At 42.2% G+C, this 18131-nt stretch overlaps 1 protein-coding gene across 2 annotated transcripts; it reads right to left on the reverse strand.

Annotated features, from left to right (window-relative positions):
• Positions 1-962: 962 nt before the first annotated feature.
• On the reverse strand, positions 963-18131 carry atf2 (activating transcription factor 2). Of its 2 annotated transcripts, none has more exons than XM_076747127.1 (12): positions 18054-18131; positions 17308-17380; positions 15970-16066; positions 15771-15889; positions 15528-15653; positions 14920-15098; positions 13705-13819; positions 12177-12269; positions 9749-9985; positions 9254-9460; positions 5902-6007; positions 963-2993 (listed from the first exon to the last, which is right to left on the reverse strand). In XM_076747127.1, the coding sequence occupies exons 2-12, from the start codon at positions 17353-17355 to the stop codon at positions 2770-2772; spliced, it is 1551 nt and encodes a 516-aa protein (XP_076603242.1). In that variant the 5' UTR covers positions 17356-17380; positions 18054-18131; the 3' UTR covers positions 963-2769. The 2 variants fall into 2 exon arrangements, with proteins under 2 accessions (XP_076603242.1, XP_076603244.1); XM_076747129.1 differs by lacking the exon at positions 18054-18131 and adding an exon at positions 17811-17829.

Consider the following 18131-nt stretch of genomic DNA (forward strand, 5'->3'; position numbering starts at 1 on the left):
CACATACATGATTTAAAAAGTTAAAGATAGAAGATAGAAATACTAATGAAAAATTGCATTGCCATTGTACGTGGAGCATTGCAAGAGAAAAACTGATAATACCAAACTTCATGTAGCAAAGGTGGGGAAAAAACAAAAAAGCGTTTAAGGCCTGATTTGAAAAAAACTGAGACTTAGTTTAGAATAAGTTTGCTGTTGCTGATTTATGCACTGTACTATAACAACACATCAGATTTCATCAGTTGGTCATGTATTTTCAATTCACAACATCAGTCTGAATATGCAGTGGAGATGAAATTTAAAGTATTATTACATGAAATTATTCAAGTGAAGTACAGGTACCTCACAGCTGAACTGTCCAATAGTACATAAAGTGGTTACAATTAGCTGCATCATGAACAAAGTGAATCAAAAGTCAATACACAGTACACTGTGCTGATAATATTTCTGTACTTTTAAATAAACTTTTGAATGCAGGACCTCTAAATCTGCCGCTGTGGACACAAACAAACTCTGTCAGAGGGAAAAATATGAGAAAAAAATCACTGTGGGAAAATTATTGGGAGATGTACAGACAGTCAGTACCTCTGTTCTGTAAGACACTGACTGGCATTTCATCAAAAATATGGTCAACTCTTCCTTCCACAAGGTGGCAGAATACACCACAGGAAATATTTTTGTGCCCCAGCTGCAGTCTCACAGCATGTCCTCAGCGCCTCAGATCAATATTCAGTAGCTTCAGCTGAAATGTTTCTTTTGAAAGCTTCAATAAAGCTAAATAAAGCATGTGTGTGGACAGAGTCTGTTCCTCATTCATATGAGGGCTGCAACTAACAATTCGCCATTTCCCAGATTCCAAAGTGACATTTCTAAACTGCATCTTTTGTCCAACAAACAGTCCAAAAGATCATCTATTGTTCATTCTGGTGAAGTCAGACTGGAGGATTAAATGGAAGCAAAGCTGGAGTTTAAAGAGATATTAAAAGGTTTATTACAACAACTTATCAATTCAAATTTTATACAGAACTTTCACAAGTTACAAGTTCACTTTGAACACAGTTTCACACCCCCTTTTTTTTTTTTTAGCTGTAAAGCTCAGGTAGAACAAATAACCAAAGCTTCCATAAACTTAGAACCACAACTCAAGTTGAAACAACTTGTTTAATGATATTTATCTGACTGAGACATTATTGAATAAACAGTTAAATTCTCGCAGAGAATCGTTATCTCATGCAGATAGCACATAACAGTAAAATTTACAAAAAAAATCATACCTTAAGAAAACAATGTTTTAGCTTCTTGTAAAACTACACAGTAGTAAGCCAGTACAGAGACTAAGAGAAAAGGCAAATTGACTTCATGGTGTGATTTGCTTCCTACTATTATTTCAATGATGAAATGCTCACAATTCGTACAAGCAGTAGTAGTGTAACTCTAATATACATGATGTGATTCCAGTTCACATCTGAATGCTTTGAATTTACACGACAGGGTATCGAGTCAGACAGCGGCCTATCCTAATGACTGGAACACTGTTACGATCAGTTTCGAACCGCTAACAAGAGTTAATGTGATCAACAGGGCTCAGCTACTGACTCCAGACTATTCTATAAAAAAGGTACATAACACCTAGAAGATCACATAGAATGTATCATTGATGTTATTTACAATGTTGTCTAAAAACGTCATCTAGAACTGCAATCATGAAAACAGCATCATGTCCTTAAGTGTTCTGCATTAGACACTGGAGCCATAAACGGTCACTTAGAAAGCAAAGACAGTATACAAAGCAAGATATTTCCTTACTGAGAAACTATGTTCATGAGATCCTTTAATGTGGAGAGAACAGCGATCATCTCAAGCTAATCTGCATTGAAAATGTACAGAAGTGATTTCTACAAAAACATTAATGGCACTGAGTCGACGTCACCATGATTGAGTAATGGAAAAAAGTACTGCAATCCTACAATCACTGCTTCAGGAACAATCAGACTACAGATGGAATGTTAATGAAATAACACACATTTCTAATCAGCTCACCTCCTTAAGACTTGTTTTTTTTTTTATTATTATTACAAACATTCAAACTGCACGATGCGACTACGGCTGATCTCACAGAAAAGTGGCCAAATTCAAAATCTGCTTCAGCCATTTACATTTGTGTAGTGTGACAGTATTCAAATCTACTTCTAAAAAGCTGCCAGTACTTAACGTGTGGACTGCCAACACTCTAAAAAGGTAAACCCGTCATCTCTCCAAAGAGCTTCACGCCAACACTATATTCAATGTGCAAAATAGAAAAAGCAAAGGAAAAAAGTGACTGCTCTTTATGTAACTTCACTGTAAAGATAGTGCTTATAAAAGACGTGAAAACAAACAAGCAAACTAATTAGAAATGAGCCACAACACACTTTGGTATGGTCTCTAACAATTCACTTCACCCTCCAGGCTGCTCGCGTTCAAATAAAAAAATATAGAAGATTAATAAATAAGTCACACAAATACAAAAACAGTTTAGAACCACGTGTTTTACATCGTACACCTAAAGTGCCTGTTCTTTTGTCTTCATCGATTCCAGAGAAAACGTTTGCATTTTCAAAAGCGTTGACAGAGAACAAAAAATGGACCAAACGTAAACAAACCAACGGAGAATAAATTAAAAACAGTGCGGCCCAGACTGAAGCGGAGAGACGGTCCCTTTCCTCTGCGTGTCAGGCAGACTGAGGAGGCGACGGCGCTCCAGTGTTGACGCTCGGGCACAGTTTGGGATCAGCTCCCTGAAGGCTGAGACGGGGTGGCGCCCCTCCGCGGCTGGCTCTCCTCTGTGCTCTGGTTTGATGTGGTGGTGGCGGCGCTGGACGGGGCGGAGGCGGCCGGGGTCGCGGAGGAGGAGCTGACCCCGTTGGAGGTGCTGACGGAGCTGTGCTGGATGGCCTCGTTCTGGGGGCTGCTGGGGACGGACATCTCCTCGCAGCTCTCGTCTTTGTCGGAGACTATTTTGGGAAAGATTAGAGAATAAACCACTGAAGAAGCTCGTGCCGCTAGAGCGTTCTTACACCGCCATTTTAATTATTAGCCTTTACCTGATATGATCCAGACAGGCTTGGGAAAGCTTTGTCACGTACTCCTAATCAGATGTAAAACAGCTATTTGCATGTGGCGTATGCAAACTGTTTCATTAATCCCCATAATGCTACTTCTGCACCCCTTCCTTTAATTAAAGCTCCAATGTCAATTTAAACCCACATCATAAGGGTACATTACATTCTGGGGCATGTGGCAGTGTTTCCCACCCCTAACTGCATTCTCATTTGTTTTTTGTTACCTTGCCAACTACTGCAGCGACAGATGATTACAGCACCTGATTTTAATGATGCTCACACTGGAGAGTAGGGAAGACTTGGAGTCGAAATGCCACCAGCTGTTAGGCAGTTGCATTGAATTAATTGGATCCTGATGGAAAAAAAAAAGACTCTACTCTCATGCTCTGTTTCGTAAAGGAATAAGGAGCACGGTGATAATTAATATTGTTAATGATATGAAGTCACTTGTTATGGCACGCTGTAATTAATGACTGGGTTTCGTATTTGAGGATGTAAAATGCAGATTCCATAACAAGAAGAAGCAATTAAAGCACAACACAAATGTCTTCACATTAGAGGCTTCATCCGCCTTCCTGACTGGACTTTGACCGTGTGATTTAGTGCAAGTGAATGTCAAAGTGCTATAAACTCCCTTGCTGTTTTACTATGCAGAAGGTCAACCTCAGAATAAATCAGCTTGGTGGTTTTGTTCTATGTTCAAGTGAGCATTATTACTCCTAACGACATTAAGGGGTGGCGAGCTGATATATCATAATACTCGGAAAATTCTGGTTCCCCGGACGGCCAGAGCGTCTTTCTGCTCTCCTGATTTCTGAAGTGCAGTTCACTGTAAGCAGATGGACAGCTTGGTGTGCCAAGAGAAAGCGTGTCCTGGCTTGTTTGTAGGGTAGTCTGGGTAATTTCCCCCCCACCTGCCATTGCTACGCCTGAGCAGGACGATGAAGGATATTACCAGGTCTGCAGGGCAGTGCAGCCTTACGGGATGTGTAACACTGAGAAAATGGGGGGCTTGATGAGGCCTTCACATGAGTGAGGGGCACAGATCAGTCAGATTTAAATAACATGCTTTACTAATTAAGCAAAATAGATTATTTCAGTGATTCCCAACCAGGGGTACTCTTGCTCCAGGGTGTACTTACAGTATGCAGTTGCCAGGGGCTGTGTGGAAAGACTGTGGAGTAGCTAAACTAATATGAAAAACAGAAATTACAATTTCATTTAAAATACTGAGTTAGCCAGTTTTAGCTCACTGTTTCACTACTTTAAATAGTGATAAATCTTAAAGCAGTGGATGAAACTTGAAAGATATAGCCAGAGGCAATGGATAAAAAGCTGAAATACTAAAGATTAAAGGCTAAATGGCTGAAATAGCTAAAAGTAATTGATAAATTCCTTTCATGTATTGTGTGAAATAAATGTTGGATCAATATCCACTTTCAGAAAATCAACAGCGGTAAACAACATCCAGTTTAAACTCAAGCCAAACAAACACATTTGGACCATGATGGGTGGTGTTGATGAAGGGGTACTTGAGCCTAACTGACAGGGCTGTAGGGAGGCAGGATTGGGAAGCACTGGATTATTTCATGCTGCTGCTCTACCAGACATTTATTTTCACTCTCATGTTAGTTTGTTTCCCCTCTTGGCTTGTCTCAAATCTACCCCGACTGTCATCATGAGCCAAACTGATGAACTGGGGTGTGTGGATGAGGTTATATTTTCCCAAACAGGGTAGAAAGTGGTCCAAATGCCATCCTTCAGAAAGGTCTAGAAACACAGGACAGACATCCTCAGCAAATGCAAGAGAAAGATGACCCAATTCATCTGTGGATCATCTAAAAAAAAATAAAAAATATCCAGACGATACCAAATGAGACCTGGCTGTGACAGCCCACTCTAGCCTGGAAACCATCAGTCCCATAATACATATGACGTGTGTCAGTGGGACGGTTAGCAATAAGGGATGCATAATGAACAGCCTAGCTCGCTGGACACCCCACAACGAGAATGCTCTGCAGTCTTGTCAAGCTTGCTGCTTTAATGGACTCATTTCAGAGGCAATCATTGTCAATACAAGTCAGCAGAGGCATTTAGAGCACAGTGGAGAAGTGGCTCGGAGCGCGCTTGTTCTCGGTGCACACCGGCTCATCTGTGAGGGAAGGTGAGTTATGACCAGAGGGTCAGAATGACGGTGCCCCAGTCTCGGGAAACGAAGAAATATTGGCGATATAATTCTAAATGAGACCAAGTAACGAACAAGAACTTGGCACGGAGACGACGGCGTGCAAGCTGACGACGGGAAATTTAAATGAAGAGGCTGCAAACGGCAGAAACTTCCCCCGTAGTCAAATATTCATAAAGATGATCGTGATGGATTGATGATTTTAATTACCCTACTTAGGTGTTACAAAAAGAGAGCTCACGCTTTCTTATCCATGTCTTGACAACACGAGCGTTTGATTTCTGAACACACTTCCTGCAGATATTTAGCTTCATTCCTCTTCAGACAAATGAGGAGAAAACAACTTTCTGGTGGATACCACCTGTGGCCCCTTGAAAGGACTCGGACAATGCCGCCAGTGGGAATTTGTCTGAAACACCACTGCCCATAAATATCCAAACTTGTGCAAAGTTTGAATGCTTTTTGTTTTGATTCGTCTTAAAAAGGGATGCTACGTGCCGATGGCTCTTTCTGCTTGGCTTTCAGTAAGACACGTCCTTCTAGTGGTTAGCTGCGGCTCGTTTTCGAAGCGTTTCACTGGAAGCCTCGGGCTGAGAATAATGGAGCATTACTCACTGTGATAGCCGGATTTCTTCTGCATGGCGGTTACAGGGCAATCTTTATGAGCCAGAAGAAGCTGCTTCAGCTGAGCCACTTCGTTTCGCAGCAGGGTGACTTCACTCTTTGGGAGAGAGAGAAGACACAACAGCACTCAATAAAATGGTCACTCTGGAGGATGCACTATGTCAGATCATAACACGAAGACAAACAGACGACATACAGTTCAAAGGTCAGATTTCGGTTCATTAAAATATGACTGAGGCTTTCTTCTTAGCGCTCTCTGGTGGACATACTATGTAATGATGACACAGTTTCTCCATGATCCTAAAATACATTTAGCATTTCAGTAGTTCTTGTACTCTTTGACCCACATTCAGGTTGATACTAATATATCTGTAAAAAGAAAACAGCTTATCCACTAGCTCTAGTCTGAACCCAGAAATGGCAGCTAGACTAAGAGTTAACTCAGAGCAGAAGCCCAAACCACATATTAGCACAGAAGAGCAACCTCCAGGTCTGAGAAATGAAGCGTGGAAGTGCCAAAAACTGCAGTTCTGGCTGGATATGAAAATGGCCAACTTTACAGCAGAAAGAAACATGCTTACAGCCTGGTCCAGGAAAACCTTTTGGTCTGTGTAGATCAATTCCCCATTCATGACAAGTGTACAGGGATGAACTCACTTGTTTAAATTATATTAAGGCTTATGCACAATTATGGGCATGGCTGCTCTGAGTGACAGTTAGCCACTAGGTTTCAGCACCCACGCTCCACATCTTAGGCGGCGCCGGCCGTAGCTGCTATCACTGAGCTTCACAATGGCTTTTCAGAAACTTATGGGTGACGTCACAGAGACTACAGCCATGTTTTATACAGTCTATTATGCACAAATTAGCAAGTAAAAATACACCCTCCCCAAACCTGCAAATATACAGTGACTGTTCAGTGCAGAACATACACCAAACCGCAGCTTGAATGTGCCTTTGTGCCTTCGTTACATGAATTGCTGTGTCTTTAATAACCATGGGATTTTAATGGCAATTATTAATGGGATCACAGGATCAAACCGTCCGGACCTCCTTTGTACAGTCAGTACATGACCACTACAGTGCTGCATATTAAGGAAAGGTAACCACATAGAGAATGAATTCAGAATAAAGTATGATGCACTTCTTCATTTATGTTTTTCCTGCACAATAATTATGGGCCTTCACTGACTGCCAACCAGAACATTTGTCAGAGGTGAGCTGTTCGGATTGTCAGTGCAACTTTGTAGATGCTGTCGAGATTTACACTCTTGTGTCGTTACAGCTCCCAGGGGAGCTGAGGATTTCTGCATGTCGTAAAAGGGAGCCACATTACGCTGAAGGTGACTTTAACTGGATTTAGAGCGGCCAGGGGCCCGCGGAACACCCAGTGGCAGATTTAAGCTCCTTCCCTTCTCCTTTAAAGGACTATGGGAGGCTTAATCTATTAGCCTAAAAGCAGCCAATTTATTTGATTCCATCTGTTTAGTCTTGCTGGTGTTGGCAGGGCTGAGCTATTGTAAGACAGATTTAAACACAGCTGGAAGGAGCGTATGCATCACATGCAGCCAATGTAGCCATATTCACTGCGCTTCCACCATGACTGCTGCCAGTTACAGCCAATATAAACACGGCGCTCACAACTCTGCCTCCACTCCGCCACAGGGAGCCATGAAACACAGACAGTCAGACATGCAGGGTTGCTCAATTATGGCAAAAAATCATAATACTGATATTTTGGTCAATACTGAGGTCAAGATTATTTCACATGACTCACTGATTGTGAAACATCTTTTATTGAATTTAAAAAAATATATTTTTTAATAGTGGATTTCCTTGAACTTTAAATATAATTCAACAAAAGAAATTATTGTCTTAATATGATATATTGTGAGATAAACTGTGAGAAAGGATTGCTGAAATGTGACTCATCCTTTTTGGCCACTCTAAGCACCGGTACTAACAGACGTGCACTAAAATCCAAGCAGCACAGGCTTGACCGGGTTTTCCCAAATGATAGCTCACTTGACTGCAGTGACCTGAACTAAACATGGCACAGCCTGGCTGAGAGGGAGTCTGGGCTTTGAGGGAGGGGAAGCTCACCACCGCGGAGGAATGGGGTGTGCTGGATTTATAGCACAAGACAAAATGAGAGCATCAGAACGCGTGACATTCGCTTTCATGCTTAATCTCGATTATCTTGTTTTTACAGACGCATTTAGCCAGAAGACGCAGTGAAACCAATGACAGTAATACTGGCACAGATGCTCCAGCTACAGCAACGTCAAACTACGTCACACCTTGAATTTCACACCGGACTAAACTGGACTTTTGAGAGTTAAACTTGTTTCTAACTTTGTGAATTAATGGAAACTGAGTAAATGGGGCCTTGGGTGATGCTGGGAGCCCTGTGAGCTGCCTGGTCTGACACCTCATTAAAAAGCCAGTTAAGGATGATGTTAAAATAATTGTGCATCATTAGAGGCAGTTTCACTGATCAGCTGGGCTATGTCAGCATGGGGGTTTTAACAAAAACTGCACTGCTGATTAATGCCTTCATATAAAAGCGCCCTTTTACTCTCTGCCACATGTTGTTCCCTTCTTTGTAGTTAACAGCGATGCGATCTGTTAATAACCCCGTTCACACACCTATCCTCTCTCTTTTCGTTTACCTATATTTATATAAAATCTCAGCAAGTGCACCCGTGACAGGTGGTGATAACTTGTCTTTGAACGAAATATTAACAACGTGAACCCATTTTCTTTCCCAACGCTGTCTGTCCCCTCCTCCACCCTCCACATCTTACTCTGCTTTCACAGAAAAATACGACAGTGAGCAAATAAACACCACATCTCATTTAATTGTCTGGAACACCGATGTGCTGCACCCCCGGCTCACACTTATCAACAGAGACAGCAGATACATGAACTGTTTCGAACTTGTCAGCATCAGATCCTAATTGCTTCCAGCAAAATGAAGGTTCAAAAAGACACCTTTCCCTAAGAGATTTTTGAGGCCATTCAGTAAACTGCTGAGACAGAAGCGAAGACACGCTTGTGCGCGGCTGACATCTGGAGGATACATCTTTATTGACAGGGACATATCGATGTAAAGGGCTCACACACCGCTGCTGTCACACGGTAGCTCTTCTTAATCGGCTTTAATGACTTCATCACCACAGAAGGGAAAAGTCTGTGTACAGACGCTTACACTAACAGCACGCGATGATAAACAGACACAGGCATGCACACACACGAACAGATGCTTAAGAGCACGACAACAAAGACGGATGAAGTAGGTGTTGTAACGTGCGGTTTCTGATGGGGAAGAGGGAAGGAGCACCTGTAGTTGTCCGTTCAGGGAGCTGAGGTCCTCAGCCTTCTTCTCCAGAGACTGGACCCACACTTTCCTCTTCTGCCTACAGCGAGAGGCTGCAGCCCTGTTACGCTCCAGGAACTTGCGCCGCTTCTCATCAGGGTCTTCACTTGTGGTTCTGCGCCGCCGACCGCCGGTGCTCGGAGGGTTCTGTGCAGGGGGCGCTGGGGAAGCCTGAACGATAATAATAATACAAAACAACAACATGGTCAGAACAAAATGAATCAATGAAATGTTGCAGCTCTAGATTAAACAAGTGCCATATTATGCTTCATAAAGAACCCTATTTCAACTGAATGACAAACCAGTAAATGATAACATGGTCTGATAAGGAACAAACTGGATTATTATTCTGCAAACAACCACAGACAAAAACAAAGAGGTCTCTTCTCTGGAACTATGCTCAGACAGTCTTTGCAGTGAGTAGAATCCGGTTCCTACTCTGGAGTTGTGACTACTTACAGGTGTCTCTGTGGTGGAGGTGGCTGGCTGCTGAAGGGAATGAGGAGAGGGTTCCTCAGTTGGGGGCAGATGAGGAGTGGGAGCAGGAGTTAGGACCGCGGCCGGGGCTGGAGTCGGGGTCGGAGCAGGAGCAGGAGAAGTGGGAGCAGCGGTGTGGGTTACAGCACTGCTCTGGACTTCACCACCATCTCCGTTGGTTACCTGAGGAAGCTGCTGGTTTAACGTGGCTTTCAGTTTCTGGGAAGAGAATTCACACAGGGAAAAGTCATGAAATGTTCATGTAAAGAAATGTTTGTTGTGAGAGGAAAACTACATTCATTATGTAAACATGGTAAAAAGGAGGTCATGTTGACAGCAGACCATTTGCTATTTTATTCTGTGTAATTCAATAATTAATAAAAAAAAAACACATTTGAGATGAATTAGAGAGAAGTATCACAACCCATATTATTATCAGTGATGGTTACCATGTCAAACAGCCTCCTTCTACAAGGACTTCTTGAAACTAAGATGAAGATCCAAAATACTAAAGAAACTGATGGACATCCCTGACACATAATGTGGCCCAAACTATCAAAAAATGTTCTTTTTTGAACAGTGACTAAGACAGCATATGACACACACAAACATGGCCCATTCACAGAAACTATTCCTCTGCTGAGTGGTGTCCATGATTCACAGGCCAATTCCTCTCGTATCAAACACCAAACAAACAAGGTGAAAGTGAATGAGCCTTTCGAAGCAATAACAAAGTGAGAGGGAATACATTTACATGGGAAACAGAGGACCACATCATTCTAACAACTACCTTTGCCAGACCAATCTATCTACCAAATTAGTTTATCGTGTAATACCCTTCCAGAAGCTCTTCTGGCAGAAACAAGATATTATTCTCTTGGAATGGCCCATAGAAAGAGGGAAAAGCCAGTCAGATTCATATTTCATCTCTGCCATGGAAACCTCATCAGTGTAATAACCCTCCATCTCATGGGTGTTATTCAACCATCTGCTACTATATTACTTATCTTTATTTTGCAACTAATTAACAGCATAATCTTCTAAATTCAGCAAGTTAATTATCATTATTGTGGTCTTTGCAGCATCATCAGTCCTTGTAAAGTGCCGTCTCTGCGCCCCCTGAGAGCCGGGTGGGGGCGGGGAGCAGGCAGGTTGAGCGGGGGTCTGTTTTCTTGACGCGGGCTCATTAGGTGTTTGCTGATGAGCTGAGTGCAGTGGGAGGTGCCGGGAGTAAGAGGGGGTATGCAGGTCAGGCAGGATTCTGCTGAACAAAAGGTTCCATGCAGGGTGAGGCCGACTTAATGTGCCTCGCTGAGCGTGTGCCAGGATGCCCCCAGCTGGCTTTCGCTGGTAGCCCCCCTCTAGTTGGCCCCGGTGACGGCGTGCTGAGCACAACGCTGTCTCCGCGTTTGTCATCTCCGTACCCCATGATCCCCGACAACCCCCTCCCCTCCCCTTCGTCCTCGGCAGTCAGGATCAATCCTTCCCTCCCTCCACACACACACACACACACACACTCTCTCTTTCACACACACACGCGCAGTTTATCTGTTAATTTCCACAGCCGGAGCATGCTGCGAACACTTACAGGTTCTGTGATCCGTGCTTCATCACATTGCCACTGATCTCCCACACAACACTTCATATCCCTGCCCTTCAACTATCACTTCTTCTATACAGGAGGAGAGGACTATGACACGATGACTGGCTTCTCAGCACAGAGAAATATTTACAATATTTCTGTTTTCTTTTAGTAGCTCAGTTATTCTGAATCAGTATGGCTTCAACCCACGAACCCTTACACTGCTTTTATTTGTATTGTTTATGTATTGTTTATGTTTTTCATTTTTGGCTTAAAATTGTTTTGTTAAGCACTTTGGGCTGCATCTTTGCATGCTAACATGCAATATAAATACAACTAGCATTATTATCATTATTATTATTATCGTTGAAGCAGAAAATGTTCAATTAATTTTCTGTCAATTGGATCATCAACTAATCATTGCAGCTCTATCAATCAGTAAAGAGTCATCTTTTTTTTTTTTTAAAGATTTTTCCTTTCTTTTTTGCCGTAACAGTGCAGCTGGAGAGAGAACACGGTGGATGATGTGCAACAAAGGGCTCCAGGTTGGAATCGAACCTGGGCTGCTGTGGTAATGATACAGCCTTATTAGATATGAGATACGTACAAACCAGATGGAAAGTCCACTGATGAAAGGAAGATACTCATTAACACGCTATCGCCACAGTTTTTGGAGTACTTCACTAGCACCCTCATCTGGTCCCAGAAAGCAACTGCTCGCTGACGGAAGCTCACTCATTACTCTGTCTGTTATTGCCTCTCTCAGATGGGAAATAACAGACACAAAATGGAAATAACATTTGATGTAAAAGAACATATAATTAATACCAGCTTTGCTTCTGATTGGACGGGCTGCGGCTGTGGCGAGGGAGGTCCTGGGATCCCGGGGACATTAGGCACTACGGTGACAGGTCTGACAAGCTGACGGCAGAGACACAGAGACAGATCAGCACAGAGAAAATTAGTCTTCTGCAGCAAAAAGGCAGGCAGCGCTCCCCCAACAACAGAAACACACACACACACGCACAGCGACTGCAGGCTCACACAGTTTCCTCATATCTCAGCCTCATTACGTTGGATGGCCTGTTATTTTGTGGAGGCAGCGCCACATGGAGATGCAGTGTGAACGCTAATGAACCTCTGCCTGCCTGCGTGAGAGCATATGGACAGGGAAGCTGAAGAGAGGATGGAGAGACACGAGTCGGGAGGCCAGAGCCTGGCCTCCTCTCACAGCCGCTGACAATGAGACAGAGGGAGGTGGGGAGAGCTGGAGAGGGAGAGAAAGAGGCGAGGCGGGGGGGTGGGGGTGGGGGGTGATGGAGTGAAAGGAGGCCCACTGGTGGCTCATGTTCTCCATCTACTTTTGCCCTCCTTTACTTGTCAGCGGCTTTCCCAGTCCCCACAGACTGGGAAGATAGAAGTTTTTTCCCCGCTGTGTCGCTATCAGGAGATAATCATCTGCTGCTCAGCGTTCCACACAGACAATCAGGACTACAGTGAACAACAAAACAAGCTTCCACATGGGGGAGTTCAAAAATATACCAGCAAGACCTTCATTTACAACACAGTTTCTATGTGAGACACTGCCATGGGTTGCAGTTATAATTGGTTTGCAAAACACATAAGTAGTATCATCTATCTGCTCCGATCAAGAGCGTTGATTCTAATTGTACAAGGACAAATAGCAGCAAAGTATCCTGGACCGGAGCCTGCTGTGCCTTGGCCAAATCCCTCGTCTTTGCCATAGTGACACACAGTTATACTCTAAAGTCCATTATTTCACTCAACCTCTACAACTCCGTATTGACTGCCAAATCTGAGATGCCAACACTGTAAATACTCTCAATGTCCAAAGAATATATGTGGTTTTAATACATCTGAATGTCACGATAGAAGGATTTCAATTTCACTGAAGTGAATAATTGTCCGGACAACATTTCAAGTTCAAATGTGTGTACCAAACAGTAAACTTGTGCTTAACAAAGCATGAAGTAATTTGACACAGTCTAGTGATTTTGTTGTTCTGCATGCTGGACTAAAATAATAATCTAAAATTACTCGGCTTGAGAAAAAAAATGCTTTGGTTCATAAGCTGGTTCGCTATTGTCCTTGTAACCAGCAGCTGACAAAACAATCTGTCCATGTAAACATCTACAGTTCAATGACAACTTCATCTTCTGTTGTAGGTCATGTAACATGATAGAAAGCCCTGAAACAGCTACTAAATGGACCCTGAGGTGAGACTGTCTTGCCATCAAACCAAACCAAATTATCAGGAGTCTGATTTCAAAATTGTGCTTTAACTCTAACACACTGAAACACAACATAAACATGATGTAACCAGCAGAACACTCACAGGGATTGTAGTCGGAATATGTACACTGGAGCTTGTAATAGATGCAGGTATAGCAACTGGCATGGTCTGGCCGTTAGGCAGCTGTAAGAGCACAGGGAAGGTGCCAGACACTGGGCTGAAAGGGGGAGAGAAAACAATCCTCAATGAGGAAAATAACAGAGAAACTTTTTGACTAACACACAAAACAGAATCGGTCACAAATTAAAGACAAGAGTGGCTACTGATGTACCAACACTATGTCATAATCAGGCAACAACGTATGGAAAGAAAGCAGAACTAAAACAAAATCCAACTAAAAATGCACCTGTCGTATAACAGGTTCAAGCAATATAAAGAGAACACATATTTTGTCACCACTTTAGACCCCATTAGTGACATCGGTCTTGCCCAGATATGGACCTCTGGTTTCAGACATTCATTTAAATACAGCGTATTTTTCCTATCTAAACCTGCCTCATTGTATTTTGTAAGAATGCTTTCAATTTGATGCAGTTATTTTACTAACAAACAGGGTCAAGAAGAAATTATACTGCCTATAACCAGGGTCATTTTTTTATCATTGCTTTGTTGATTTAAGGGAGTCTGGATTAAAAAAATCACCTAACCATCTTAACTGTTGAGGTAGGGGCCCAAGGAGACTCCACTCAACCCATGATAATATCATAATGTGTGTACGTGTGCAAACATAACTGTTCAGACAGATCTTTAACGAGTCCAATTCACCTAAGGTTTGACAGATGATGTAGCTGTGGCTCCAGTTCACAAGCAACTGGTGATATCAATGGATAATTTGCATGTATACACATTAATCTGACTAGCTAGTGCTTTACTGTACTCCCACCCACAACACTTTTCCACTGACTCACATTTCTGTAAACCTAGAACATGAGCAGGTATGAACTCCCATTGAGTTTTACATTTTCACCTCTGTGTTAGAAGATGTAGACATTGAATACAACAATAATCATATCTTATTGTATCTTTGTTAAAGTCCATATTTGAGCAAGCTGATGTTGTTCTGAAAGATGAGACTTAGAAGGTCAAAAATTAAAAGGTCCTGCAGAGTGCAAATAAATCAAACACAAACAAGCACATGCCTCACGAAACATGAGCTCTCCAAGACAAAACTGCACAAATATAAAAAAGGACAAACAAAAAAAAAAGATGACTTAATAAAACTAAGATTTTTAAAAATGGACGTTTTGAGTTACTTACACTATAGGCCTATTAGTGGATGGGACTTGGGTAATAACAGAGCTAGATGTTGGTGATGGGAGAGCTTGCTGTATTACAACATTAGCCTCTGAGGTTGCTAGAAGTACATTGGGAACTTGGAGGGATGCAGGATGGACTATAGTGGATGTTGGCAGTGAGGCTGGCTGCAAGGATAAGTCCTGAAAACATCATACAAGACCTTAGCGGCAGGAAGTGTTTAATAAACACCAGATTCTTAAATTACTTCTTATGATAAAAGATGATGCCCATATCTCAGCATATCCTTCTCAATACTAGGAATAAAAGAGCTAAACAAATAGAAAGTATTAAGTATAAGTCATCTCATACCTCCTCTGAATTTCTTTAGATCATTTTGTGCAGTACTGTTAGTATTTCTCCCAGAATGAGACACAAGTATCATGGAAAGTTGAGTTAAACAAGCAAATAATCTGATCATTTATCAAATTAATATTTATACCAGCTGATCTGCAATTACAGAGTAAACTGCCAATCACAGAAGGAGGACCTTTTATTCACTCTTCATGACATCCTTGTAAACTCTCTGTGATTAGCACAAAGACCAGAAACAGCTTATTCAAGGGCTTTACCTTGTCATCATTCGTGGTCGATTCGGGGTGAGGCAGAGGGCTGTCTCGATGTGCATCCAACGGTGTGGGCTCCTCAATTTTGTTACGTATGATGGGTGTTGCAAGAGGGGACAAATCCAATGGTAACTACAGAAAAATGAGAATAAGTCATCTCAATATGACAGAGCAGAGACAGGAATGCTCACTGTGCAGTAAATAGAAGTTAGATGATCTGCAGACAACACGTTTGATAAGAGGAACAACCTTTTTAATGTCATCTTCAGTTGCTTTTTTGAAGTCGTGGTCGAACGGACTCGCTAGTTCGTTGAAGAGTCCGACCTCCTCACAGTTCTTCAAAAAGCGGGTAGGTGTAGGGGTTTGGTCTGCGATGGAGGAAAACCTCAGTGCAAGTTCATGTAAAGCATCAATGACATCCAAATATCTCAACTTCAAGAGCACTCACCAGCAATGATGACACTGTCATTCCTTGCTGGGCCAAACTTCAGGGTCATCTCATGTTTGTGTTTGTGGACAGCCAAGTGATCCTCATTAGTAAACCTCTATGTAAGGCCACAAAGAAAACAGAGGACAGTGAGGCGGGATCTGTTTGGATGAGGTCTGGAGCATCTCTTGATAGTTTCTGCTTTTAATAAAGTTCAGCAGGTGAAGTTTTGACAAACATCATGTCTTCTATTAAATATCGTGGCTGTCTGACAAAGCATTGAAACAGTTGCCGCACCTTATGAAAAGCTTTAAATATAAATGTGTGCTGCAGGTGTTCAAATATTTCATCTACATTTACATATTACTGAATATAGATAGAATGCCAGATGCACCTCTCTAAATCAGTTTCAACAAAAACGGATCATTATAATCTTCATGAATTTAGAATTTCAGCTGCAGCTCTATTGTTATATCGAGAACACAGAGATCAGATAGAGAGACATTTTTTCTTGGATTCAGGAGACCTGAAGTTTAGTTCATACTTCAGAATTCAAACTTATATAAAGCGAATTTCTCACAAGGATGATACCAGCACTTTTAAGACTCACTATTTCTGAATCTGATGCCTTTTAGGTCAAAAAAAATTAAGAAACATGACCGAATAATACGAAAATTTCCTTTCTGGCAGTGTGGGGAAAACTCTGGGGCGTGCAACTGTTTTGAGATCAGTTTAAAAAAAAATACAACACACACATACTTTGTTTAACATAGTAAATCATGCGAAATTAACATAGATTATTTCTTCTGTCCTTTCTTTAAAGCATCTTGGAGAGTTGAGGGGTTAAGTACTTTGTTTTATGACCTCAGTATATTGAAACTCCTGCCTAACCAGGCATAGCAAGCAACTTCCTCAGAGCTCCCTGACGTCCCCACAGGCCCCAGAAGCCAGCACCAGGTTCCCTGCATGTCAGTTTATTTTAGGTCATCTGATTGCTTGAAAATTTGTTTGGTAATCTTCACCACCTCAGTACTAAATGAACTGGGTCTGGCATTGTTACACATCTGCGGTTTCATCTTCTGGGGGTGCTGTTTTGAAATCCAGCTCCGACTCCTGTTTTATTTTAGTTCAAGTTAATTTGTGTTTTACATATTTGGCAATTACCACAAACTCAGTGATGCACAGAAAACCTTGGGCCAGGAAATATTCCAGTGTAACCGTACTGATTGGTTTCTGGGTCTCTGTGCAAAATCTAATGAAGCTCTATGCAACATGCTTTGTGTCTTTATGTAGGTCTGTACAGAGGGTCACGTGAAACAGTGGCACAAAGTGACATTTGTGATATCAAAGATGACTTACCTGTCCACAGCCAGGAGCAGTGCATTGGAAAGGTTTATCATCACTCATATTAAGGAATTCCTGTTATGTCACCCTGAAATAAAAGAGGAAAAAGCACAAGCAGGAGTTAAACATCAGACATAAAGCAGTGCGCTGATGTGCTTACCAAGAGTTAACGGTTTCTAAATAAGCTGAAGAATTAACACTGTGGCTCTATCATTTCAGCAAATGTACAGAGCTGCTACAGGATAACGTGTGACTAGTTGGACAGTTGGAGTGACACAGTAAAGGTCAAAGTCCTGAGAGAGGACAGACAGAAATCTGGACAAAGCATATCGACGATGGGCGGCTGCTTTGCTTGTTTACACCTCAGTGTCATCACAAAACGCCAAACTGTCGGTCCATTTATTTTGGTCTAGGTGCGCGGCTGAGGAGGACATCTTGAGCTATCCGCCGCTGACACTTCTACCGCTTTATCTGTTGTAAATGTAAATGCTCAACATGAAAAGTCGACACACAAAAACATTTAACGTTATTACAGAGGGACATTATCTGTTCCAGTCGCTTCCATGGAACAGCCTGAGCGCTTCGTTAACATACAACCGTCGCCATATTTGGAGCTAAATATCACTGTAAACAGAGGAGATGTCAGCGTTTATTTCGAGGCCGTTTGGCTGCACCGAAGCACAAGTCTGTCGCAGTGTCAGAAATTATACCTTTTACGACCGCTTTGTACCCATTCGCTATCAGTTTCTGTGCTCACTTACCCCTCAGCCACAACCCTTGATTTCCAAAATCCCACGTATGTACCAAAGTAACGCGAGAGCAGCTTGGGCTCTTCCGTG

The sequence above is a fragment of the Chaetodon auriga genome, chromosome 13, assembly GCF_051107435.1.
Source record: "Chaetodon auriga isolate fChaAug3 chromosome 13, fChaAug3.hap1, whole genome shotgun sequence".
Lineage (NCBI taxonomy): Eukaryota > Metazoa > Chordata > Actinopteri > Chaetodontiformes > Chaetodontidae > Chaetodon > Chaetodon auriga.